This window comes from Brachyhypopomus gauderio, chromosome 15 (genome assembly GCF_052324685.1).
Source record: "Brachyhypopomus gauderio isolate BG-103 chromosome 15, BGAUD_0.2, whole genome shotgun sequence".
Taxonomy (NCBI): domain Eukaryota; kingdom Metazoa; phylum Chordata; class Actinopteri; order Gymnotiformes; family Hypopomidae; genus Brachyhypopomus; species Brachyhypopomus gauderio.
In genome coordinates, this window is record NC_135225.1 from 19,026,998 (window position 1) to 19,054,111 (window position 27,114).

The 27,114-nt window shown below is 42.9% G+C and overlaps 2 protein-coding genes and 1 long non-coding RNA gene across 11 annotated transcripts in view; 1 reads left to right on the top strand and 2 right to left on the bottom strand.

The window, feature by feature from the left end:
- Positions 1-698: 698 nt before the first annotated feature.
- On the bottom strand, positions 699-10,422 carry LOC143477133 (uncharacterized). 8 transcript variants are annotated; one of them, XR_013121476.1, is made up of 5 exons: positions 4,912-5,437; positions 3,978-4,835; positions 2,057-3,793; positions 1,898-1,973; positions 699-1,740 (listed from the first exon to the last, which is right to left on the bottom strand). It is a non-coding gene; the product is annotated as an uncharacterized LOC143477133 (long non-coding RNA). The 8 variants fall into 8 exon arrangements; XR_013121479.1 differs by lacking the exons at positions 699-1,740; positions 1,898-1,973 and adding exons at positions 6,082-6,302; positions 7,351-10,422 and having other exon boundaries at positions 2,008-3,793; positions 4,912-5,083; XR_013121477.1 differs by lacking the exons at positions 699-1,740; positions 1,898-1,973 and having other exon boundaries at positions 2,008-3,793; positions 3,978-4,056; positions 4,759-4,835.
- LOC143477130 (uncharacterized) lies at positions 6,406-19,763 on the top strand. 2 transcript variants are annotated; one of them, XM_076975663.1, is made up of 22 exons: positions 6,406-6,867; positions 7,369-7,503; positions 7,802-7,894; positions 9,385-9,522; positions 9,722-9,898; positions 10,652-10,816; positions 11,091-11,156; positions 11,322-11,439; positions 11,637-11,742; positions 14,280-14,515; positions 15,003-15,128; positions 15,397-15,523; positions 15,902-16,070; positions 16,156-16,368; positions 16,587-16,704; positions 16,902-17,007; positions 17,315-17,550; positions 18,025-18,183; positions 18,452-18,578; positions 18,781-18,950; positions 19,036-19,191; positions 19,449-19,763. In XM_076975663.1, exons 1-20 carry the CDS (start codon positions 6,780-6,782, stop codon positions 18,814-18,816), a joined length of 2,739 nt encoding a protein of 912 aa, XP_076831778.1. In that variant the 5' UTR covers positions 6,406-6,779; the 3' UTR covers positions 18,817-18,950; positions 19,036-19,191; positions 19,449-19,763. The 2 variants fall into 2 exon arrangements, with proteins under 2 accessions (XP_076831778.1, XP_076831779.1); XM_076975664.1 differs by having other exon boundaries at positions 19,064-19,191.
- LOC143475947 (uncharacterized) overlaps positions 18,573-27,114 on the bottom strand; it is a 71,575-nt gene continuing 63,033 nt past the window's right edge. Inside the window, exons 16-20 of the mRNA XM_076973830.1 lie at positions 27,010-27,114; positions 26,703-26,813; positions 26,470-26,608; positions 26,249-26,295; positions 18,573-19,148 (exon numbers count right to left, since the gene is read on the bottom strand). The exon at positions 27,010-27,114 is cut by the window's right edge and continues 29 nt beyond it. Coding sequence (XP_076829945.1) covers positions 19,134-19,148; positions 26,249-26,295; positions 26,470-26,608; positions 26,703-26,813; positions 27,010-27,114 — 417 coding nt within the window. The 3' untranslated portion in view covers positions 18,573-19,133. The remainder of the gene's footprint in view (positions 19,149-26,248; positions 26,296-26,469; positions 26,609-26,702; positions 26,814-27,009) is intronic.

The window sequence follows — 27,114 nt, forward strand, 5'->3', positions numbered from 1 at the left end:
GTGTGTGTGTCCAGAGCTTTGACACGCTGTTGAAGGAGAAGGACGTGGAGCTGCAGCAGCTGGTGAACACAGTGAAGACTGTGCAGCGCTCCAGTCAGAAGAGTGAGGCCAGCCTGCAGGGGGCGCTGAACGAAAAAGACTCCATCATCCAGCAGCTACAGCACTCTCTACAGCTCAAAACCACGAACGTGGAGGTTATACACACACACTCACACACACACACACATACAGTGTGTGTGTGTGTGTGAGTGTGTGTGTGTGTGTGTGTGTGTGTATAACCTCCATGTCCATGGTTTTGAGCTGTAGAGAGTGCTGTAGCTGCTGGATGTGACAAAGAGTTATTCAAACAGTCAGGATTGGCCAAGTTGCTCACAGAAGAAATGGCAGTGATGGTTGGCAAGGGCTTCCTAATTACTGATTGTGTTAAGTGCAAAGTCTACTGCCCACCATTTTTGTTAAAGCAAAGTCAGATGCCTGCATACCAGGTATCTGAAACACAATCCATAGCCCGTCTTAGTGTACGCGTAGAACGTGTAATAAGGAGAATCAAACAAAACAAGTTGTTTGATGGCATAATTTCCCTTTCTCACACAGTAAACATTAACCAGTTATTTACAGTGGCATGCCTGTTGTCAAACTATCAAAACAAAGCACTAGTTAAGTCATGGGTTAAAATAAAGCTCTTATTTTTATTAATCAAACAATAATTAATTACATATGAATAATTTGTAACATTTAAATTTGTAACTGTAAATATTTTTTCATAAACATATTTCCAGGTTCTTTACATCAAAAACAATGTGCTGTTTAAGAAAAGCACAAATATTGTTAAATAAGTGAACATATGATTTAAAAAAGATTCTGTATAGAACATGTTAACATTTCAATGACAGATATTTTGTCATATATGTGTAGAAGTAAAATAAATCTGTCTTCTCACGAATTTGTCTCTGTACATCTGCATCCATATAAACCAGCTCCACAAAAAAATCCTCTTTAGCCCACACCACAAAATCACACCAGTGAAGCCCGCTGATTAGTAACTGACATTTGAATCTGCCAGTAATACGCATGTCTTTTTTAGTTTTGAACATCCGTACTCCATATACAGATACTTACAGTCAATGTAATTCTTCACATTAGGGCATTTAATCTCGACCAAGCCAAACTGGGGGTATTCAGTGGGGTCAAATACGACACCATCAGGGGCTGCACCAAGCCAGGGAGCATCTGGGTGGATGATGAGGCCACATGGTGTGTGATTTACACTGAGTATCCTGCAATACTCAGATGCTGCTCCGGACTCCATCTCTAGACCTCTCTTCATTTCAGCCGTCCGTCTGGTACCTCTGATGATGCGTTCAGCAAGGGACTCTGCAGAGCTATGCCCTCTGACATGGCACACCTCACGAACACATCACGCTGTTACTCTAGGCTTGTGCCAGAGTTCACATCTCAATTCTGTGAGCCATATCAAGTGACACCTCCAAAGACTTCAGGTGAAAGAGTTCCTGTTCAGTGCACACAAAAGCACAGGTGGGTGCATCAAGGTGGTGGTCTTTTAGAGGAAGAAGTGGGGTTGATGGCACATCAGGGTGGAGAGTGATGTGTCGTGATGGTAACACAGGCTGCTGATATGACAGACCACTGCCTTCCTGCACCATACCAAATGCACACTGCACAGCTGGCTTGTGGGATGCCATGCCTATAGTGGTCACCATGCCCCTGTAGAGTCCACTCCTACAAATTCAAGTACAGACAATACCCCAAACTATAAGCATCTAGTTTAATATTAAATTAGAATATTTAAATTAAAGTTAATTGTAACTATACATTTGTGATAGAGCAGCTAAACTGCACAATTGCATGTCTAATTAGAAGTAATTAAGCACCATACCTAACTCCACCTTGAGATGTTCCATTTGGCACAGGCTTTGTGATCACCATGTTGTTGATTGCTCCTGGCTTTACACCTTAATAATATGGACAAAAGATGCTGTAATTTAATTCAGGCAGTGCATTAAATTAGATAACCTAGCCACTAGGGTGCACACACCAGTGTATTTTAGTGCCGGTCCCAAGCCCGGATAAATAGGGAGGGTTGCGTCAGGAAGGGCATCCGGTGTAAAAACTGCGCCAAATCAAATGATGCGGATCAAAAACAGAAATTCCATACCGGATCGGTCAAGGCCCGGGTTAACAACGACCACCACTGGTGCTGTTGTCCAACAGGGCATTAGCGGAAATTGGACTACTGTTGGGAGGAGGAGGAGGAGGAGAGGGGGGAAGAGGGTTCTGAAGATGAAGGAGAGGAGGCAGAGCAGGAGGGTGGAGGTTAGAGTTGGTACGTTGAATGTGGGCTCTATGACAGGTAAAGGGAGAGAGCTAGCTGATGCGATGGACAGGAGGAAGATAGATATACTGTGTGTACAGGAGACCATGTGGAAGGGGAGCAAGGCCAGGAGCATTGGTGGTGGCTTCAAACTCTTCTATCATGGTGTAGACAGGAAGAGAAATGGAGTAGGGGTAATCCTGAAGGATGAATTTAGTAAGAGTGTAGTGGAGGTAAAGTGAGTAAGTGACAGGGTGATCTGTGTAAAGTTGGAGATTGATGGGGTGATGATGAATGTCATCAGTACTTATGCTCCTCAGGTAGGTTGTGATGTGGAGGAGAAAAAAGAATTCTGGAGAGAGTCAGATGAAGTTGTTTTGCAGGTTCCTAAAGAAGAGAGAGTGGTTATTGGAGCAGATTTAAATGGACATGTTGGTGGAGGGAACAGTGGTGATGAGGAGGTGTTGGGTAGATATGGTGTTAATGAAAGGAATACAGAAGGACAGATGGTGGTAGATTTTGCTAAAAGGATGGCTGTAGTTAACACTTACTTTAAGATAAAGGAAGATCACAGGGTAACATATAAGAGTGGTGGACGATGCACACAGGTCGACTATATCCTCTGTGGGAGACGAAACCTGAAAGAGGTTAGTGATAGCAAGGTGTTACCTGGGGAGAGCGTAGCTAAACAGCATAGGATGGTGATATGTAGGATGATGTTGGAGGTGAAGAAGAGGAAGAGAGTGAGAGCGGAACCTAAGATCAGGTGGTGGAAGTTAAAGGATGAGGACTGTGGTGTAAAATTCAGGGATGAGGTGAGGCAGGTACTGGGTAATGGTGGTGGTGTTCTGGATACCTGGGATGAGACTTCAAATGCAGTGAGGGATGTGGCTAGGAAGGTACTTGACCTCAGGACAGAGTAAGATAGACAAGGAGTTGTGGTGGTGGAATGAGGACGTTCAGGAAAGTTTGAGAGGAAAGCGGTTGGCTAAAAAGAATTGGGATTTTCAGCGAGATGAAGAAAGTAGACAGAGGTACAAGGAGATGTGTCGCAAGGCAAAGAGAGCAGTGGCAGAAGCTAAAGAGAAGGCATATAGCAAGCTGTATGAGAAGTTGGACACTAAGGAAGGGGAAAAGGATCTGTACAGATTGGCCAGACAGAGAAACTGTGATGGGCAGGATGTGCAGCAGGTTAGGATGATAAAGGATAAAGATGGAAATGTGTTGTCTGGTGAGGAGAGTGTCTTGGGAAGGTGGAAGGAGTATTTTGAGGAGCTGATGAATCAAGAGAATGAAAGGGAAAGAAGGTTAGAAGAGGTAGAGGTTGTGAATCAGGAAGTGCCTCAGGTGAGCAAGGAGGTTTATGGATGCAGTGGTAGAGGATATGAGAGTGGTTGGTGTATCAGTGGACGACACTCAGGACAGGGCCAGATGGAGGAGTTTGATCCGCTGTGGTGACCCCTGAAAGGGAATAGCCGAAAGAAGAAGTGCATTAAATTAGATCATTCATCTAGTGTGATTATTATAAACTTACGATTGTCCAAGTTTTGTGCCAGCGCTGTTCAGTTTCAGTACAGCTGTGCACAGGGGGAACAACTGGCACACTGAGAAAAATGTGCAGTTTGAAAAAGCAAAGCCACTATACGGTTGCATAGGGCAGTGTCTGCGACACGTGAACAGCATGTGTGTCTCAGCACAACAGGAGATGAATCAGAAAGTCCAATCTGTAAGAGGGTAAGCAAAATTAGTAATGACTTTGTTTAATTCAGGGGTTCCGTATACCAGTCCTGGGGATCCTATGTCACACGTTGTGTTTTACCTTTTCTAAAACCTGATTGACCTATTTAGCTAATTAAGATCATTGTGGGTGGGGCTGAGTAAAAAAAGTGTTTTAAAATGGAGGAAAAAAAATGTGCATGGCATAAGAACCCCAAGAATGGAACCTGGACCCGTTTGCTTATTTTATGACAATAGATTTTGCATACAGAACATGGATAGGCTATCACTGACATTAAAATAATGCTCAAGTTATACATAATCCTGAGACATGTATATCTGTATATAATCCTGAACGTGTAATAAGGAGAATCAAACAAAACAAGTTGTTTGATGGCATAATTTCCCTTTCTCACACCGTAAATATTAACCAGTTATTTACAGTGGCATGCCTGTTGTCAAACTATCAAAACAAAGCACTAGTTAAAGCAGTGTTATGTCTAAATATCTAGTAAGGACAAAACTAAAGTGCTCAATGAACTAAGTTATAGTCACTACCTCACAGGATTGAAATGTCTGTTTTGTTTTTTTGTTTTTTTTTTGTGACTTATCTGTATTGGCCTCACCAAAATCATACTCCCCTTATGATCAAAAGCATTTATTTTTTTACCACACACTGTAATCTGCCTATTAAATTTGGTACTACATACCTAACTCCACTGGCTGTAGTAGCACCTGGTTTTGGCTTTAGGACAACCATGGCATCCACGGGTCCAGGCTTCACCCCCTATTAATTTAAAAGATGGTGTTAGTAAAATGACTGTGATACATTAACTAACATTAAATAATGAAATATGACAAACCATTGTTGGTGGTTTATGCTACTTCTGTTCTGTCTGTGTGCATGAAAGGACAGGAGGGACGACAGACATGCCAGATTCAGAATAATGAGCAGTCTGGAAAAGCAATGCAACCAGCAACACAAGAGCAGTTGCTGTTAATGAGCACAACTGGCATTGAATCACGTAATGTCATCTGAAATACACAAGAGGCAAAATTTAATATCTTGAAAGGAAGACTTCAGCAATGTCAATAGGCGCAATATCTGTCCCATCATGTTGTTAGTGGTGAATGTCACTTGTCTATTGTCTCATGTAACGTTTGTGCTGTTTTGCATCACTCTTAAAACACTTGGCTATACTGTCTTTCTATTCTACAGTGTTGTGCATGGTTCAATCAACTATAAACTAAATATATTTTAGATGTAAACTTCATTTTCACTCCAGATGAAATGCTTACACATAGGAGTGAAACAGGCCTACTTATATTTATATTATTTTGTTGTTTCCACCACCTACAACAGAACAGGTTTTACTTCAACTGCTTCTTGAAGAGTGTTATCAGAATATGTTAATAGGTGTAAGTGTTAAAGCCACATGTTAATAAAGAAGTTAAGATGAAAGATTTGAAAGACAGATTGACAGATTTTAGAAAATGCAGTTTGAAGAATAGCTGAGGTGGACTATATTCTGCTTTTGAGTCATAGAGGTAGATAACAATAGCTCGAACTGTAAAATAAACTCCCATTTGTTTACTATAGGCAAAATAGACTGCTAATGATTCCCACTCAGCTACTCTGCATTTGGCTACCATTGTAAGCTTTAAAAACCAATGCCTATGGTTATCACAGCTTACGTGAAGTAAGAGCAAGGATAAAAGATTGAACTTGTGTTGAACTAACTTTTGAACTTGTTCAACAGAACTTTGAACGTGACACTGAACAGAACTCGTGTCATTTTAACCAGTCCTACTCTCAGCTGGTGTGGCGTATCTGTTTTCTTCATAGATCTGTAGCAGTGAGCCCTCACTGTTATCTCGTTAGCCTTACTTTTGCCTGATACTTCCATCAGAAATACAAACATGTTTTAAAAGGCATTTCTAGTACTAGGACAGGTTGGTTCGTTACTAAAAACAACATCACTTCATTAGACTGCCACCTCAGGCTAGCTAGCTAACTAGCGTCAGCCACTTACCTTCAAAATTGCAGAGGTAGGATGAAACGTAGAACTTGAAACCCTTTTCAAGTTTACTCTGTGTCGTTGTACTTGATGCTCTGACAATACGACGCACATCGTTGACGGTAAACTTCGGGAACTCCTTGTGAATTTAGACTCGGCCATTACATCGGCACTTCCGTATACCAACCGGAACTATGGTACCATCCTGACACCAAACGAGGAAGTGATGCGTGCACCTAGGCCAATCAGCGCAATACCAGTTTCAAATGACAGCAAAATTGACCAATCATATCTTCCCTCTTAGTGGGCGGGCTTAATTGTATGATAATTTCCGCCCGCTGTGGCGACGCTAGCTGTCGTTAGCACCACTGCTAGCTAGCTTCTATTCATTTCTTTGATGTATATATATAATATAAACGGTCTCTGGTATGAACCCTTTGGGTACAAGCCAGGCTGCATCAGGTTATTGTAGCAGCCTGGCTGATTTGGTGTTTTGGTTAGAAAAATAGGAAACTGTGATATCACGTGATACTCAACTTTGGAATGTTTGGTTGGGAAGGTGGAATGTTTGGATTCAGTTTTGATGCTGAAAAGCTCAGAACAAGTCGCAAGACATTTTGCTCTGTGAATTACGATACATACAAAACTAACAAATCTCTCTATTTTTTCTAGATCTTTCTCTCTTTCTATTCTTTCTATTTTTCAGGTGGAGAATGAGTTTTTACCAAAGGAGAACTGACCAGCCAAGGCCTGGACAGGAACAGAACCACTTCATAGACACACCAGGTTTTACCACTCGTGGTGAGAAAAATAAATTTTCATATACTATACATAATTTTATACTTCTATGTAAGACAGTATATTAATTCTTATGAGTATGGATTCTATAGGCTTATTCATAATAATTAAAAGTTAAATATACACATTTATATAGTGGGTTTTTAAGGTTCAGAAAAATAACATGTATATTTATTCTACTGATGACTGTCAAGCTCTGTATTTCATGTGTACAGGATAATATAATTAATGGAGCATGGGTTATTTCTTTGACTCAGCACAATTTTCATAAATCTTAACATTGTTCATGTGGCCATGGAAAAAGCAAATAAAAATAAACATTTTTAAAAAGAAACAGATTTCTAACATGACATCACAAATTCTTAAGGATTCTCCCCACATTCTAATGACATCACATGGCACCATAGCCCTTGTTATAATCACTTGTTCATTGGGAAACACAAGGCATTTGAGCCTCACTGGGAGGCATGCTGGGTTTCACTTTACCTGCTGTGGGATTTTCAGGTGTGCCCTACAACCCCCAAGCGACAGTGATCCACACGGATCCCTGTGGACCAGCACCCTTCCCTCACAGAAGGACGGCGGGACCCTCAGATGTCGGCCATGTCTACATGCCTGTAGAAGGACCACTCCACACTGGTACTGTGTAACACTGAAGATTACATGCGTATTCAACAAACCAAATAACCATGCATGATGAAGTAGAAAAAAACATTTATTACATTTGTTTGTAAGGTCTGGCAGAGGTGTAGAACCATCAGCTTTCTGCACATGACCTGACCAGTAAAACATCAGTTTTATCAGAAAATATGACATCACATATTCTTCAACATTGTAATGAATTCACATGGCACTGTAGCCCTTCTTATAGACCTGATGATCTTAACAGTACACGCTCATGCTTCTTCTGTGCCCTGGGTTGGTGTTTTGCATTTAGGCCCTGACATGGAGAGGCGGAGACACCTTGCTCAGCCCCATGTTCAAGGCGAGGTTCTGAGGCAGATGGATCCAGTCTACCTCCAGCCTGCTGGTGGGTTCTTCATCGATAACTGTCTTCTTTCATATAGACATTGATAAGATATTTTTACTAGGCACGCGGACTGTTTTTACAAACATTTGTGAATGGGTCACTCTCAGGAGCTCAGTGAATTCCAGCGTGGAACTGTGACAATATGCCACCTGTGCAATAAATCCAGTCGTGAAATTTCCTCGCTCCTAAAATTCGACAGTCAGCTGTATTATAAGGAAATGGAAGAGTTTGCGATTAACAGCAACTCAGCCACGAAGTGGTAGGCCACGTAAACTGATGTAGCAGGGTCAGCTGATGCTGAAGTGCATAGTACGAAGAGGTCGTCAACTTTCTGCAGCACCGCAATCGAAATTTGTCCTCCGCTCTTACCCATCTGTGCAATTAGAACACACACACACACACTAGTGATTACTAGGGGGCTGTGGTGCACAGACCACATGCCCGGGGAGCAGTTGTGGTTAGGTGCCTTGCTCAAAGGCACCTCACTCATGGCCTTAGGCCTGAGAATCGAACCCACGACCCTCACAAGACCCGGACCATGACTGCCAAGTGACCATGACTGCATATTTGTATTATGAAACATGGGGACAGTATTTATTAGAAACAGGGGAAGACAAACGAATGAACCAGATGGACCAGAGGAAGACATATGAATTTAATGTATTTCATGTTCCATTCATTACTTTAGCTGTGATATGTTTGGTGTAGAGTAGAGCACATTAGAGTGGGCACCTTGACGACCCACATACAGTGTGGGTGTACTGTGACACTCGTTATCTGCTAGGCGGTTGTGTTTAGTCTAAGGTGATAATGCTTCGAATCATTATTATACCAGCATAGTATAATACTGATAATACATGTATATGGATTACAGATGTCATTTATCACTATTTTAGTACACCCCCAAACAGTCTAAACAAAACATTGTCATGTTGCTTTGCTGGCTTCTGATACCTCATCTGGACTGCTGCCAAAGCATATATCTATTAATCTTTGTAATCTATATAACATGGCTTCTTTAAGTATTGGGTATCACCTGGCCAGCGTTAAGCAGTGGTACGCACTTCTTTGTACCCACTTCTGTTGGCAAGGACAATGTGAGCTTACAAGCAAGACTAGACTTGAATGTTTTATTGCAGTCAGTTGATTGTGCCAGCACCCCACTCCCCAGGCCTGCGCTGTTCCGATCCACAGCTCTCCACAGCTCTCCACAACTCTCCCATAGCCACTTTTGCTCCTCACTGCCATCTGCAGATTTGATTATGAATTTAAGTTTTCTTAAATGTTATTCAAATTGCTCCTATTCATTAGCACATTTCGTTTATCCACTTAATGCTACTCTTGATATACATTTGAGCCATGCCAAAATATCGATTATCATAATCTATTATTGTTATTTAAAATGCAGTATGATCTGCAGGTCTTAATTTCATATGCTGGTCTGAAGATTGAACGTGTCCTCTACAGTTCTGTCTGTGTTTCATGTCCAGGTTCAGTGGAGCCTCCCCAGCTCCACTCTCCAGGGTGGAAGAGAGAGAGAGTGGGGAGATTTCACCGGAGCGGCAGACATCTTCAACCCTTGCTCCCAGACATCTTCGAAGCAGCTAACCCCAGGGATGCTGGTAGAGGTGACTTATTGATGTTGGCTTTACTTTATATGTCATTGAAATACCTGTACAAAATGTAGAATTTATAATGTTGCGTAATTTGTTTTGGTATTGGTAAAAACGATATTTGGGAACAAGGAGATCAGTTAGTCAGAAACTTCACTCAGGTGTCAAATGAGCGGAGCTAAACTCATGATCATGGATGCCCTTTCCCATGCAGGTTTGCCCAAATCCAGCCGCTTGCTGCCTGGGAACCCCCCCGGGTCGTTCCTACTGCCCTCCTACCCTCTGGTCACTCTTCCGGGAGTGCAGCTCACTCCCACTCTGCATCGTAGACTACACAAGCGAGACACGAGCCCTCGGTGCAGAGACCCGGACCCGTGGAGGGACAGTACTGGTGAGCGCATGGCTACGTTGCTAAGAACATACTAGGCACACACAGTGAGGCATGGCCGGTTATTTGGGTGCCCGGTTAAGTTAATTTCGTCTTGCACTAAGCTTGTCTTGCACTTGTTCCCACGTCAGTGGTAAAGTGATGAGCAGACCTAATTTTGTGGTGTCATACATACTACATGAATTTAATTTTAACCAAAAAATTTGCATATACTTAGATCATTTATAGTCACCACTTGTTAAATGTACAAAATACTCAAATTTGATGATCTTCATCTGACATGGTTTCACTCAGTAATGGAACAGTGTCTAGCAGAGGCGAGATGTGTTGGCCATTAGCAGAGCTAGGCGGTACTGTAGTTTGGCACTTCAGTATCAGAATTAAAATAATTCTGAATTGTGCCGAAATAATTAAATTGAATCAAATTGTATTGAAATGTAAGATTTCATGAACTAAAAGAATCATAACTAAGCTAAACTAAAACTGGGTCACACATTTACTGAAGCTCTGATAAATGTCTTCCTGCTTCTGGGCTCACGGATGCCCTGCTATCAGTTATTCAGTACTACTTCATTGTGCTGCCATTACATGAATTGTAGCAAGATGCATATGAGAAGTTGCCGTTCTCCGTCCATCTTGCTTGAATCATATTTCAGTGGCACTTTCAGATAAAGAAACATATGCAACGTAGTACTAAGGCACTGAGAAATGTTATGGTGAGTTAATTTCTGCTAATGTCCTTATTCACCCATGCAGGTGAAGTTGACTCCAGCAGGTGTTTCCCACTGCCTGTGCTCACTTCACGCACGACAGTCACCTCGTCAGGACTGATGAGGCCTTCTCCGCCCACCTTCACAAAGTTGCCTCCACTCCCCAAACCTTCTGGCCGAGAGCCTCTCCGTGCATTCAGGCCTGCCAAAGGTGAGCTCACTCTTTTGATCTCCTGGAAATTGCATCCAAATCATTTGCTGCACCACCAACAACAAAAAAAGTAAAAAAAAAAAGTATTAAAAAAGTAAAAACTGCTTTGAAAGCCCTATACTACAAACAAAAAGGCCCTGCTGATCCTCTTGTACATTGCTATGCCTGCACCCATGGACATGTTTTTCTGCACCATGAAGAAACCACTATGAAACCAGAAGTTATATTTGGGATTTTTGATGGAGTACGTGTTAATATGTATTGTGCTTTTCAGGATCTCAAGTGCAACGCACCAGGGCGTCCCCTGCTGAGGACATGTGTGAAGGAGTAGTTGGCAGAGGTTGGAATTGATTTGCTGTTAACACTGCATTACACAACAATGTTTTAAATCTAGTTCTCCATGTTGAATAATGTTTTGCAGTCTTCAAGCTGATTTGAACCAAAGTTGAGCTGGTAGCCCTAAAAGTCCTAGTCAGTTTGTTTGGGTTCTTTTATTCCTCTCTAGATGAACTCAAACCAGGAACTCCCAGGAAGGATCCCCACGAGCAGCAGACTTTAGGGCCCTTCTCCAAACCAGACCTCGCTCTCGCTCAGAGCTTCAGACTGCTTAGCTCTGATGACTGGTAAGTCACACCTGCAAAATTCTGAAGCATTTGGCTAGGGCAGGTTAAACAGCAAGTCATTTATGGTGTTCTGCATATATGGTAAGTATGCATGTATTTAGAGAAGTTTTTTCCTCTTTGTCCCTTTTCTTGTAGCATTTTTTTCTTTCAGTAGCCGATGGTTACAGTGTGTGTCTATGTCCAATATCTTCATACAGGGAGAAGAAAATTGAAGGATTGATGTCCATCCGTAGATTGGCTCAATATCATGCTGATGTGCTTGGCAGCAGGCTTCATGATGTCTGCATTATTCTTATTCAAGAGGTAAGCCACTAGATTTGCTGACTGTGTATCTGTCTGAATTCTAAAATTGGCAGACACCATCAGCATGTACATATTACAGGTGATGTTGCTGACAAAGTCAGCCAATTTTAGTCAGAGTTAGCATGGTACTTTGAAATTCCTTTTTTATAAAAACATTTCTCATTTAATTGAAATTCAGATGGCATATCTAACTAATTAGTGATTAAGGTTGTAGCGGATACATATGTTAGTTTATGGATTATGAACGGGGCACCATCCTGATTGCTCAGGAACCAGTATTGTGATAACGGAGTGAGGTGGAATATGGTTTGATCAGTCTCATTACTAAAGGGTTAAGTTCTGGTTCCGCGCAGTGACCTAATACCATCGACCAAAATATGCATTTACCACCGTGACCAGATGAATAAATGTCCACATTTATTAAATGGTTAATGTTACAATTTATACAAAGCATATGAATGATTTGGCTCAAATGGAAATTAAACCTATATGTGAATTTCCTAATCTAAACCAAGGATATAATAGTGAACAACAAAGAATATAAAATTAAACAATAACAGCGAATGATAGTTATCGACGGTCATGAGGTTTAAATGGATTATATGACTATCCTTAAGCTTGCCTAACTAGCGTAGGACCCAGTGACGGACACAAGGTCTTTAGAGAGAGAATAGAAAAGAAGAAAGAGGAAGTTTGGGCAGGTTAATGGCAACAGTATTTACTATTTTGGACTCCGGGAGAGATAGAAGCTGGCAACCCCAAAACAGCACATGAACCGAGCGTCTTACTTCGAAGAAGAGGCGTGGTTATGCGGACCAACCGGTGCGCGTTCACGGTTCGTTCCTTCAGGCAGCTGAGGTCTGCGGAGCAGGTCACGTGAGACGGCTCGAGTCGCGGAAACTTAGCGGTGACGTCACAGTCGCAGCTGGAGGGCGCAGACAAACTTGTACAGATACTTGACTGAGAAAGAAGATGAGCTTGACTTGAACGACTAGACGAAATAAAAGTACTTTTGACGACGAAACGTAGAATAAAGAAAATAAAATAAAGAAGAATCTTCTGTGGGACTCGGTGAGAGCTTTAGTTGCGGTCTCTTGGCATCGCTCTACTGGACACTGCGGTGTTCGGCGTGAGTCCATCAAACAGTCGCGATGGTTTGGCGTGTTCAAGTCTTTGAGTCTCGGCGAGTCTGGCGAAGTTCTCCAAGTCTTCCCAAATTACCAGGCTGCCAAGCTCGTTGTTTCGCTTCGAGCTAGGGCTTTTAAAACAAGTTTTAGGGGCGTAATTGTAAGGCGCTTTTATGTTCATCAGGCCATTGACCATTGGCCTTTATTAATGAATATTCATGACCTTTGCCCAGACAGGGGAGAGAAATAGAGAGAGAGAGAGAGAGTGAGAGAGAGAGAGAGAGAGAGAGAGAGAGAGAGAGAGAGAGAGTGAGAGAGAGAGGGGAAGCGAGGAGTGCCCGTCTTTCCAGGTCTAGTTAATGACTTAACCAAAGAAGACAGATTAACACAATTCTAAGACAAAGTAAACTATTCCTAAATAAATTGTCTTACATACTCTGCCTAAACAAGAATTAATTTGGTTCTATTAGTCTACACATTGAGCCATTCTCAATTTCCACTTTTGGACAACAAATGACACACAATGCACAGACAGGCATGAATGTGAGGTCACCTAAGCACACATGAGAATGATTACATTCGATGAGTAACATACAAACTAATACATAGATATGCATCAATGTGGTGTTTTTATACAGTAACACGTATTCCAATAAGATCACTTAATACTGAATACATGAAAGATCATAAGTTGTGTCTTTGTCAACCACATGGCACAGTGTTCACATTTAAATGGTCTTGTGGTCCTTTGTTCTTAAGGCTGGAAAGCTGAATACTGGTTTCAAGAATAATTAATTTTTCTTTGTATGGAAGGTAGTCAAGTTCGGTGTCTCTAGACTGCATTAGCCGAGCTGGTTCCTGTAGGCTGAATCCCAATTCTGTGTACAGTTCAGATTTGGAGTTACAGAGATCTCTGAAATATTTGTATCTTCAGCTCTGGATTATAACACAGGACGTAGAGTGGGTTTAAACTGTGGGCAATCAGATAAGGTTGGAATTTAGAGTTTTATGGTCCTTCCTGACTGTGGTCCCAGTGTCCTCCGACGAAGGTTGGTTTTGACCAGCCTCTCTTAGATGGCCTCTCTCCCAAGCTCAGGAGATCATAAGGTCAGCATTGTAGGCTTTTGGGAGGTAAACACCATTGTGGATGTGGGTCCTTTGGGGCCTGTTGCTGTTGTAAAGAATCAGTGTTTATCTTTACATACCATCAAAGAAATCTGGGTGAGTCAGTCGCTCAGTTCTAGGCAAAGGATTCCCTTTTGGGTGTCACAGTGAAATAGCATTTAGCTGTCTCCAATACAAGGTATTTAGGCCTACATAACACATTGCAGTGGTGGATTATACTTATTACGATGGCGGTGGCAGTGTTGGATGTGGCTGAAACAAGCTGGAACGTCGTCTTTCCTGCAGGTGCTGCACCTGCGCTCTGCCGTGTCCCGCATGGCTGTGGTGTCCTTGAGGGAGTTGTACTCCAGCCTGCAAAAAGGGATGGACCAGGAAGTGGAGGCTACAGCTAAGGTCCTCCTCCACAAAGCAGCGGAGTCCAATGGCTTCATCAGGCAGGACGTGGACACAGCTCTGGACAGCATGGTGCAGAACTGCACCCCCATTCGGAGCATGAACGCCCTTCTCGCTGGAGGACTCTGGTCAGTTAGCCTGCAGTGAGCTTTAAACTGTGGCTTTCAGATAGCAACAACAGGCACAAGAAGCTAACACAGCACTGATTTTGGCTTCTGTTTTTACTTCTCCATTGTTCTTTCAAAATATTGCCCTGGCCTATAATCAATATTTTTAGGTATTTATCCTCTTAAATATTATTTTTATTGCGTTCCATCTCCGCTCTGCTGATTCAAACTGCCCTTCACACCTCTTAAAGAATAGGCTAGTTAGCTAGCTTACAGAGGACATACAAACATTTTCTGTTTAAAAAACTACATATGTAAACTAACTGGTGCAAACTAAGCCATCGAATAGAATACGATCATTTGATTGTGCACGTAGATCACACATAAGTGTATTAAGTTTCTTTATAGAAGCTAAAAGTTGTACTGTATACATTGATTGGATGGATTAATAGTTATTACCTTCTTTTTTTGAATGCCCTAATTTTTTTCCTTCTGTTTTCCTCAAAAGTCATCTGAATGCTGCAGTAAGAAAGTGTACTGCTCGGCACTTGGCTACTTTGGTAGAGAAGATTGGTGCAGAGCGAATTATTCCTGCAGTCTCCAAGTTGGCACAGGACTCTTCCCAAGAAACCAGGTTAGTACTGTGATCAGAACGAGAATTCTACAAAGCTTGTTCAGTTTCCCAGATAGTAATCTTTTGCTGATTCTTTTACTCTCCTAATCTGATACTCTGAAGTCAGCAAATGCTGGTAAATTGCAGAGTAATAGAAGGACTATCGTGTTTTCTAGACACAGACGTCCTTGTAAAATTGTGTGCTGTAAGATAAATGGTCGGTGTGCTGTGAGTATTGGATCCCTCACTCACGGTTCTCTCCTGTTTTGGGGTCTGTTCCTCGTCTCAGGCGCTTGGGCCGGCGTATGCTGCTGTTCCTGTCCTCCCACCATGACTTTGATAAGATGGTGGAAAAGTACATCCCTGCCAAAGACCTGGCAACCATCAGGGACACTGTCCTCACTCTGAAATCCAAGGTGGAGATTCATGTTTAGATACATGATGAGGAATTTTTTATCCCATTCAGCCACTATGCCCCATGTTTACTCACCAAACAAAGCATATTGACAAAACTTTTAGGTGAAACAGACTGCAATTAAAAAAACATCTAAACTGTGATGGTAGACATTATATTGTAAACAAATACTAAAGTACTGGGCAGTGCGTGGCACCACACATTGTATTTACAGTAAGGCATGCACATTGTAGTCCCAGACCCAGTAGTTAAAGGACAGAGCATGGTTCAAAATGAACCGGCTTGAAACCTTTGGGATAGAATCAAAGTATGAAGCAACATGTGGACTTCAATATCATCACTCCATGTTTTGTGGTAATTCGTACGTGTGTATTCCCAGGAGAGGACAAAGGTGTCTAGGATTCCAAGATATAAGATGCGTCAGCCTCGTCTGGAGCAGCAAGAAGCTCCAGCCGCACAGGCGGAGCGGCAGAACACGCAGCGAATGAAGCGCAGCCTTAGGCACACGGTGAGGGACGTGAGCCCAGACGACGCGGCACCTCTGAAAGGTAACGGCTGACCTCGACAAACGCTCCCCTGCTGTTTCCTGAGAACCTTACCTTACCGCTTCCCCGTGAATCTCCTTCCCATCAGACCTGCAGCTGAACAGTTGTCTTCCAGCCCAGACTAAGACTGGTGTCCTCCTGGATGATTTGCCTTCGATCCCAAGCAACGCACGCACCCCCAGAAGTCCCGTCAAAAGTTTGAGTCCTCCGCTTCATCCCAGCCCCCCCACGGCTGTCCCTACTACAAACATGCTGCCACGACGCAGACGAGCTATCAGACTGATCAGACCACGTGACTCTGGTGAGTGTTGCCTGCTCTTCAGCGCTTCATGTGTGATCACTGCACTTGCATGTAAATTGCTTTGCTGTTAACACTGCATTACACAACAATGTTTTAAATCTAGTTTACCACATTGAATAATGTTTTGCAGTCAGTCTTCAAGCTGATTTGAACCAAAGTTGAGCTGGTAGACCTAAAAGTCCTAGTCAGTTTGTTTGGGTTCTGGTATTCCTCTCTAGATGAACTCAAACCAGGAACTCCCACGAAGGATCCCCACGAGCAGCAGACTTTACGGCCCTTCTCCAATCCAGACCTCGCTCTCGCTCAGAGCTTCAGACTGCTTAGCTCTGATGACTGGTAAGTCACACCTGCAAAATTCTGAAGCATTTGGCTAGGGCAGGTTAAACAGCAAGTCATTTATGGTGTTCTGCATATATGGTAAGTATGCATGTATTTAGAGAAGTTTTTTCCTCTTTGTCCCTTTTCTTGTAGCATTTTTTTCTTTCAGTAGCCGATGGTTACAGTGTGTGTCTATGTCCAATATCTTCATACAGGGAGAAGAAAATTGAAGGGTTGATGTTCATCCGTAGATTGGCTCAGAATCACTCTGATGTGCTTGGCAGCAGGCGTCATGATGTCTGTATTATTCTTATTCAAGAGGTAAGCCACTACATTTGCTGACTGTGTATCTGTCTGAATTCTAAAATTGGCAGACACCATCAGCATGTACACATTACAGGTGATGTTGCTGACAAAGTCAAGTCAGAGTTAGCGTAGTACTTTGAAATTCCTTTTTTATAAAAACATTTCTCATCTAATTGAAATTCAGATGGCATATCTAACTGTAATTAGTGATTAAGGTATTTCCGCCTACATAACACATTGCAGTGTTGGATTATACTTATTACGATGGCGGTGGCAGTGTTAGATGTGGCTGAAACGAGCTGGAACGTCGTCTTTCCTGCAGGTGCGGAACCTGCGCTCTGCCGTGTCCCGCATGGCGGTAGTGTCCTTGAGGGAGTTGTACTCCAGCCTGCAGAAAGGGATGGACCAGGAAGTGGAGGCTACAGCTAAGGTCCTCCTCCACAAAGCAGCGGAGTCCAATGCCTTCATCAGGCAGGACGTGGACACAGCTCTGGACAGCATGGTGCAGAACTGCACCCCCATTCGGAGCATGAACGCCCTTCTCGCTGGAGGACTCTGGTCAGTTAGCATGCAGTGAGCTTTAAACTGTGGCTTTCAGATAGCAACAACAGTCACAAGAAGCTAACACAGCACTGATTTTGGCTGCTGTTTTTACTTCTCCATTGTTCTTTCAAAATATTGCCCTGGCCTATAATCAATATTTTTAGTTATTTATCCTCTTAGAAATTATTTTTATTGCATTCCACCTCCGCTCTGCTGATTCAAACTGCCCTTCACACTGCTTAAAGAATAGGCTAGTTAGCTAGCGCACAGAGGACATACAAACATTTTCTGTTTCAAAAATACAGATGGACACTAACTGGTGCAAACTAAGCCATCAAATAGAATATGATCATTTGATTGTGCACTTAGATCATTAAGTTTCTTTATAGAAGCTAAAAGTTGTACTGTATACATTGATTGGATGGATTAATAGTTATTACCTTCTTTTTTTGAATGCCCTAATTTTTTTCCTTCTGTTTTCCTCAAAAGTCATCTGAATGCTGCAGTAAGAAAGTGTACTGCTCGGCACTTGGCTACTTTGGTAGAGAAGATTGGTGCTGGCCGCTTATTGTCTGGGGCGAAAGACGTCACAGCGCGAATTATTCCTGCAGTCTCCAAGTTGGCACAGGACGCTTCCCAAGAAACCAGGTTAGTACTGGGATCAGAACGAGAATTCTACAAAGCTTATTCAGTTTCCCAGATAGTAATCTTTTGCTGATTCTTTTAGTCTCCTAGTCTGATACTCTGAAGTCAGCAAATGCTGGTAAATTGCAGAGTAATAGAAGGACTATCGTGTTTTCTAGACACAGACGTCCTTGTAAAATTGTGTGCTGTAAGATAAATGGTCGGTGTGCTGTGAGTATTGGATCCCTCACTCACGGTTCTCTCCTGTTTTGGGGTCTGTTCCTCGTCTCAGGTGCTTTGGCCGGCGTATGCTGCTGTTCCTGTCCTCCCACCATGACTTTGATAAGATGGTGGAAAAGTGCATCCCTGCCAAAGACCTGGCAACCATCAGGAACACTGTCCACACTCTGAAATCCAAGGTAGCGATTCATGTTTGGATACATGATGAGGGTTTTTTATCCCATTCAGCCACTATGCCCCATGTTTACTCACTAAACAAAGCTCATTCACAAAACTTTTAAAGCTTGAAACTTTTGGGATAGAATCAAAGTATGAAGCAACATGTGGACTTCAATATCATCACTCCATGTTTTGTGGTGATTTGTATGTATGTATTCCCAGGAGAGGACAAAGGTGTCTAGGAATGCGAAGAGATAAGATGTGTCAGCCTCGTCTGGAGCAACAAGAAGCTCCAGCCGCATAGTCGGAGCGGCAGAACACGCAGCGAATGAAGCGCAGCCTTAGGCACACGGTGAGGGACGTGAGCCCAGACGACGCGGCACCTCTGAAAGGTAACGGCTGACCTCGGCAAATGCTCCTCTGCTGTTTCCTGAGAACCTTACCTTACCGCTTATCCGTGAACCTCCTTCCCATCAGACCTGCAGGAACGTCGTCTTTCCTGCAGGTGCGGAACCTGCGCTCTGTCGTGTCCCGCATGGCGGTGGTGTCCTTGAGGACTTCAGGGAGCGCATTGATCAGCTGGTGGCCGACTGCAAGGACAACCCATATATGGTCATGGGCAACATGTTCCCGGTAACTCATTTGAACTGAATTGATTTTGAATGTTTTCAGCAACTTTCAGAAGTGATCTGTATGGGGGGGTCATACGTTGGAGAACATTAAATGCTGGCACATCTGAAGAAATATCAAAAGCTCAGATGCTCCAGAGTAGAGGGAGGGCAGTCATGTCCATTGTTAGTGTGAGCTTGTTTTACAATGTATGTGAAGATTTCACCCAAGTGTATCCTTGATTTATTTATCTTTGTTCCTTTTAAATGTTCTTTTTATAGAGCTGGTTAGGGAACTCTACCCCTGCAAGCCACAACTGGTTGAGCAGAAGGTGCTCCCTCTGCTCTGGTACCTCCTGGGGACCTCCAGCAACAGTGGTACGGTCCACGGCAGGGGTGGAAGCGTGAGGGGTCCACTGTCCACCTATGCCAAGCCCTTCATGCCCACATGGGTCTGGCACTGCTGGACTGCGCTGGTTACCAATCTTCCAATATCCGCAAGAGCCTAAACGAGTTTGTGAAGAACCTCCCGATCACCTGAGAGCTGCCAGCCAGACCTCCAGACCAAAATAAAGCCCAACATGGATTCTACTTGAAGATGGAGATGTTTGTGCATTTCTTACTGTGCCTGCACTTTAAATGAAAGAGAGAGGAAGAAAGTCAAATGTTTTTAACATTTTGAATTAGCAGAAAGCTAAATCCTTAAACTCAGAAGTCCTTTTAAATAAGGAGCACAGATTTTAGCGAATCACATCAGGTTTAACATGCACTTTGAAATACTAACACTTGTCATGGTGACTAGATATATATTGTTCTATGATTGTTTTTTTCTGTTGACATATTCTGAGGTAACTGTGCAGAATGTAATTTGCAGTTACCTCAGAATATGTCAACAGAGAATAACAATCACAGAACAATATATATCTATAGTCACCATGACAAGTGTCATATATATATATATATTAGTGGTGGGACTTTAACGTGTTAATTTCGATTAATTAATTACAGGGAAATTAACGAACTAAAAAGATTAACGCATGAGACACTTTTGCACCGTGGAATGTTTCTCGGTGCACGAGTTCCAGACATACAGATTATATGGATGTACAATAAGATGAGCATGGTGGAGATGACTGAAGAGGTTACGCTGGTGGATGGGAAATTTAAATATAAGAAACTTCCAGATGGAAGTACAAACACAAATAGTGTTATTTGCACTTTATGCAGGAAGGAGTTTGCTTATCACAGGAGCACTTCCACCCTTCGTTACCACCTCAACGCAAAACATGTTACGCGCAGGTCAGTAATGATAACTTGGCTGCTAAATGTATTCCTAGTACGAGCAGTGTTGCCTGTCAACACTCGACCACATGTTGGGGTTCAAATCAGAGGTGGGGACTCGAGTCACATGACTTGGACTCGAGTCAGACTCGAGTCATTAATATTAAGACTTTTGACTTGACTTGAAAAAATATTCAGAGACTTAGGGCGTACTCACACTAGGCATGGTTTGCTGGTTCCGTGCTGGGGCCCGGTTATCCCCCCTCCCCACTCCCCCTCTGGCCTGCACTCACACTGGCTTCAGCAACCCGGCCCGAGCACGGTTACGTCATCACAACGCCGCTTTATTTGGAAAAAAAGCGCGCTCGCACAACACTATGGAGTTCACGATTCTCTTTTTATTGTATTTTTGGAGTCGTTTTGGGAGTGCAGAAACACGGTGCAAGCACAGATTTATCGATAATTTAACACAACGATTGTCTGCTAATCGCTTTGCCGCTATGACTGTTTAACGTGAGCATCGCATCACTGACGTCATGTTTGAGTTCCAGCGAAATGAACCAATCACACGAGGCACCAAGCGGGCCCGGGCACGGATAGCGCTCACACTAGAAGCGAACCGTGCCCGAGTCCACATGAATCGTGCCCTGGCCCACCTCTTCAAGCGGGCCCGAGCACGGTTAACTGATCCGGGCCCGGGCACGGTTGGAGCGCTCACACTAGCCAAGCGAACCGTGCTTCGGCAGGCAACCGTGCCCGGGCCCGGATCACAGAGCCTAGTGTGAGTACGCCCTTAGACTTGACTTGGACTTTTACACCAATAACTTTGGACTTGAATTGGACCTGAACCTGTTTACTTGCAAAGACTTGATTTTTTTTTACCCCAAATCTAAATTTTAAAACGCATATTAATATTTATAAAGTGCGCCCCATTAATTTCATTTCCGTCCTTCTGACGCAGACCTGTGTTACACCAGATTCTGTGACCGTCGAGTTTTGTGACCACAGGGGGCGCTATTTCACAGTTTCTGTTCAGAGGCACAAACGCTTTACGAATGCTACGTAAACTACGCTGATGCACTTTCTTTACTCGTTTTGTTGGTGTCCACGAGCCAAAATATGACATGTTTATATTTACATTTTATCGTCTCTTAATTACGTAAACAAGATTTACCATCCCCTCACCATTGCAGCCAACAAAGAAATCATGAATGGGATGTACAGGTGAGCCTTTTTAACTGGGGTCACCAATTCTGACGGCAGCCATCAGAATATGTGACCCCACTGAATCTCCAGGTAACAATAGTACACCGTGAGCCCACAATAACAGAAAACAATGAAAAAATAACCCTAACCTTTTATTAGTCTATATTTAAACATTTTATCCAAATGTTTAGAATAACCATTCGTAATGACAGCATCTTGCTTATGATGAAGCTTGCTATTTTCGTGTAAAATGATGTAACGAAATATTCTTGTTTAAGTACATTTATGTAATTAGGAGAAGATAAAATGTAAACGATCTGTCATCTTTTGGCTGGCGGACACCAACAAAACGAGTAAAGAAACGCATCAGCGTAGCATTCGTAAAGCGTTGATGCCTGTAAAAAAAAAAAGACTCGAAAGGACTTGAAATTCCAAGTTTCAGACTTGGGACTTGACTTGACGGTTGCCTGTCTTGACTCGAGACTTGACTTGAGTTGACTGTCTTTGCTTGAGACTTGACTCGGGACTTGAGGATAAAGACTTGGACTTATTTGAGACTTGCAAAACACTGACTTGGTCCCACCTCTGGTTCAAATTAGGAAACAAAATGTCAGAGTCCGCCGTTCGGTGTCGAGCGCTACGGTTTATGTAGGAGTGCTGCAAATTGCGTCAACTGATGCAAGTTACGAACTGCCATCCAGAAAGACAATGTTGAAGAAAATGCAGCAGCTGTATGATGAGGAAAGGGAAGTAAAACAGGTTATTGTGAAGAGCGTAATGTGGCTCTGACTGGGGATCACTGGACCTCTGTTAGCAACAAGAATTATCTTGGTGTGACAGCTCATATTATAGATGATGAATGGAAGATCCAGTCATTTGCTTTGAACATGCAGAAGACACTTCTAGGCACTATGGAGATGCCTGTGTAGAGGACTTTATCGCTGTGGCAGAGGCCTGGCAAATTAAAAAAATCTAATATGGTATTTAAAACATCTTCTGATTTACTTCTTATTCTTACTATATCCTAAGCAAAACTCCTTTTTTAAAAATATTAAACTATATTTTTGGTCAGAATTTTCAGTGTTCTGAATACTGTTTGCTCTGTTTTCTGCACTCATCTATTGGTCTATGTAGTAGACTGGTGGAAAAATAAACAAGATGTTGAGGTTTATGCTTATGTTCATTGATTCATTCATCATTCAAACTTAAATTAATATTTCTCATGTTAAATACCGAAATGCGATTAATTTCAATTAATTAATGACAACGCTTCAAATTAATTCGATTAACTTTTTTTATCGTGTCCCACCCCTAATATATATATATAATAAAATAAATAGAAGGTCTCTGACATTTACATTCCAAGTGGCGTATGCAGCAGTAGGTAAACATACTGTATGTGCAAAGTGAATGTATGAGGAATCTGGTGTAATTAGGATTAAAGTGAACGTATACAATGAATTATAAATATAATGTGCAAATGTAACAGGAGTGCAAATTGAGTGAGCGTTAGACTACAGTGATGGGTGTAGAAATAGTTAATCTCAGTTTAGAGTTCTTTGTTGAACTTGAGTGTTGTTGTTGATTTTGAAATGTGTCTTGTTTATTAAGGATAAAAGAGTGGAAGAGCAGGGAGTGAGTTGATCCTCCTGACTGCCTGGTGAACAAAGCTGTCCCTCTGCTTACTGGTTCTGGCTTGTAGACTTCGTAGTCTCCTCCCTGATGGCAGTAGGTTGAAGTAGCTGTACATGGGGTGTGTCTGATCACCCGCTATGTTTAGGGCCTTTAGAGTGAGGCGGGAGTTGTGAAGGTCTTGTAGAGAAGGGAGTGGTGCCCACGATCCTCTCAGCTGCTCTCACAATGTGCTGGAGGGACTTGCGACAGGATGCTGTGCAGGTGCCGTACCACACTGTGATGCAGCTGGTCATGACGCTCTCGATGGCTCCCCTATAGAAGGTGCACATGATGGAGGATGGAGCACTGGCTCTTCTCAGCTTGCAGAGAAAGTACAGGCGCTGGTACTTTCTTGGCTAGAGATGTGGTGTTCTTACTCCAGGACAGGTCCTCTGAGATGTCTACACCCAGGAACTTGGTGCTGCTCACTTTCTCCACAGCAGTACCATTGATGTTCAGAGGAGCATGCTGGGAGGGCAATTTCCTGAAGTCCACAACTATCTCCTTTGTCTTTTCCACATTCAGAGATAGGTTGTTGTGACCACATCCCCCGGCCAGGCGGCTCACCTCACTTCTGTAATTTGTCTCGTCGTCGTTGTTGTTGATGAGACCCACCACAGTTGTATCATCCTCAAACTTAAAGAAGAAGTTGGAGCTGTATGTTGGTGTGCAGTCGTGTGTCAGCAGAGTGAATAGAAGGGGGCTCAGTACGCATCCTTGAGGCACCCCTGTGTTAAGCACGATGGTACTGGATGAGTTGCTGCCGACCCGTACTGCCTGTGGTCTCCCAATCAGAAAGTCTAACAGCCAGTTACACATTTGGAGGCTCAGTCAAAACCATTAAAAGAAAAAGGCATTAAATACAAAACTAAACGACATTAAATATTTACAGAAGAAAATCCTTTTTTTAACCGCAGCAATTACTAGTTTAAAAGTTCTTTTATATCCCTTGAGCAAAATCTAAATTTTATGATCAGTGTGCAAATTCATTTTGTGTCTGTAGAACTGCATCAGAGTACATTTTAACAGGCAAGAAGACATGCAAGAATATTTGTGAAAGCCATTTATGTACATATTAAGTCAGCGTGCTGACTGATCCTCAGTGGAGTCCATCCTGGGGGAGGGGCCTGCTGACTGACCACTCACTGGGCATCCAGGGTGATTTCCTAGTAGAGGAATGAAAGAATGAGTTTCCAAGGAATCAGGGCACAACCAAAGGGCTCCATACCAACAGCTATACGCATGATATCTGTGAACAGCTGTGCGGTGTGATGGTCCGGCTCTCGGAGTGCAGCCAAACTAATATGGACATGCACGATCCACTGAAGTTAGAACCAAAGATGTGAAGAAGAAGGTCAGGCACTGTTTCTTTGCTAAGTGAGCTGTACGGAAGCCAGGGTTGTGTGTGTGTGTGTGTGTGTGTGTGTGTGTGTGTGTGTGTGTGTGTGTGTGTGTGTGAGGAATCTCAGGAATTCACATGCTGTGAATGTCATGCAAAAACAAAGAAAAACACCCCCTCATGCACGCACACACACACACACACACACACACACACACACACACACACACTACTCAAAGGCCTTCTAGCCCCAAAATGCTGCCATAATTAGACTATAACAGAAAAGTTACACACGAGATGTCACTAATAATGCCATCATACTCCACGTCTGTTCCATATATGCTACATGTATTTAACACATACCCTACCCACTACATCTCAACTAGAGTTGCTGTATACAGCTGTATAACTGTACACTTCGTACTATAGAGCAGTGGTTCCCAAAGTGGGGGGCGCGCCCCCTAGGTGGGGCGCGGAGCTATTGCAGGGGGGGCGCGGAGCTTGGAAGTAAAACGTGCACATGTGTCAATTAGGGATGCACCGATTCCGATATTAATATCTGAAAAAATTCTAGATCGGGTATCGGTGACAATGTGACCGATCCATTAAAACAGATCTATTCAGTCAAATTCTATGCTTGTATTGCTTGCTTTTCGGAGTTAGTTCAACCTTAAATATCCGCTCTGACCCAGATAGAAGTGAACTTGGACAGTTAACAGGCGAGTGAAACACGAAGCACACAGAGGAGAGGTGAATCACTGACTCGTACTCGCGCTGGTGCTATTCCACTTAGTCCGTTTATTTGCTGGTTGACCAAAATAATCCTGGGCTCCAGCACTACTTGACTGTTCATACATGAACTGGGGAGTTGCCCAAAGCTCATTGAATGTGTTACTTACAGAAATGAAATAAAGATAAAATAAAGAGCAGTGGTCTGAGTCGGTCTACGGCAGAAAGCTAAAAAAACAACAATATTCCGTACGCGCGCTCAACTCGCTCCCTTAAAGAGACAGTACACATATTTCTGGCCGTTACATGCTTTGTGCTCTGCGTGATGTCTGTGCTTGCAAACTAGCCGCATATGAATTGCTGTTTCTCTTATGAAATCTCCTTATTTATTTTAAATTATATTTAGAATTCTTGAACCATTTAAAAGGTTTCTTGCAGTTTATTTTTTACATGTTTGACCAAAGTTGTGAACCTATTTTTTTGTCAGTTTCAGGTTCTTTGGTATTATTTATTTTACATTCAATGTTATATTCATAATCGCACTGACTGAACAAGTGCAAGTTGTGTTGTTTTTACATGTGTGTTTAAGTTTGCTATACTGGTGCAGAGTTTTCAATAAACTTGTAATTCAGTATGTCTGTGTTTAAAAAAAAATGTTTTAAGTCGATTCAGCACTGTTTTACTCTATCAGATCAGTATCGGATCGGTATCGGCCGATACTAATCCTCAGATATCTGAAGTGAACCATTGGGAACGCGGCCAGTAAAATGGGGGTCGTGTAGGGGTGAGGGGTCATGTAGGGGTGAAAGGTCATGTAGGTGTGAGGGGTCACAGTGGCAGAGCACAAACTCACCTCCAGGTTTTCTCTGGCTTTCTTCAGCACCCCGTGAGTCATGGACACTAAGAGGAGAGAGAGGTTAGTAAGGCTGTGCACAACACCAGACTGGAGGCAAACACTAAACTCCTTCAGTGTGGGTGGGTGCTGTCTGCAGGTCAATGAGGACCTTCATGGCCTCTCTAGGCGATTTTAGGTGTGTGTGTGTGTGTGTGTGTGTGTGTGTGTGTGTTCCGTACATTGGTCGATGATGATGTGTTCCATGCCTTCTCGAAGCTGGTTGTTGGATCGCAGTCGTTTGACTGCTCCTGTGAGCATCCGCTCCTGCTGAGACAGCCAGCTCTGTAATCGAGACACCTCACTCCTCAACACCTCCTCCTGTACCAGGGGCACATGGGGGGCAATTAGTCTTATATAAACAGAAGCTACCTAATTCTGCAGAACTTTGTGTTGTCCATGGTGTGTGTGTTACCTGCAGTGTGTGTGTGAGGTCTCCTGACGGCAGAGTTACTCTCCAGAACAGCTCCAGGAGTCTCTCCGCCTCCTCCAGAACCAAAAGCATAGTGCCTGATGCAGCCTGACACTCCACAAAATAACACACACACACACACATACACACACACATACACACACACAGTTAAAAAGGTAAAAATACTCCATATTCTCAGTGTATTTATTTTTTGCTGGAGATATGCACATGTATAAAAAACATTCACAAATGTATGTACACAGCATGCATACACGCACGCGCGCACACACACACACACACACACACACACCTTCAGCTGGTTCTCCCTCCTCAGTGCACTGTTAAGAGCCTGTGTTTTCTGAGCTAGCTCCTTCTTCAGTAGTACTGTGGCCTTAATACTGACTGGGGGAGAATT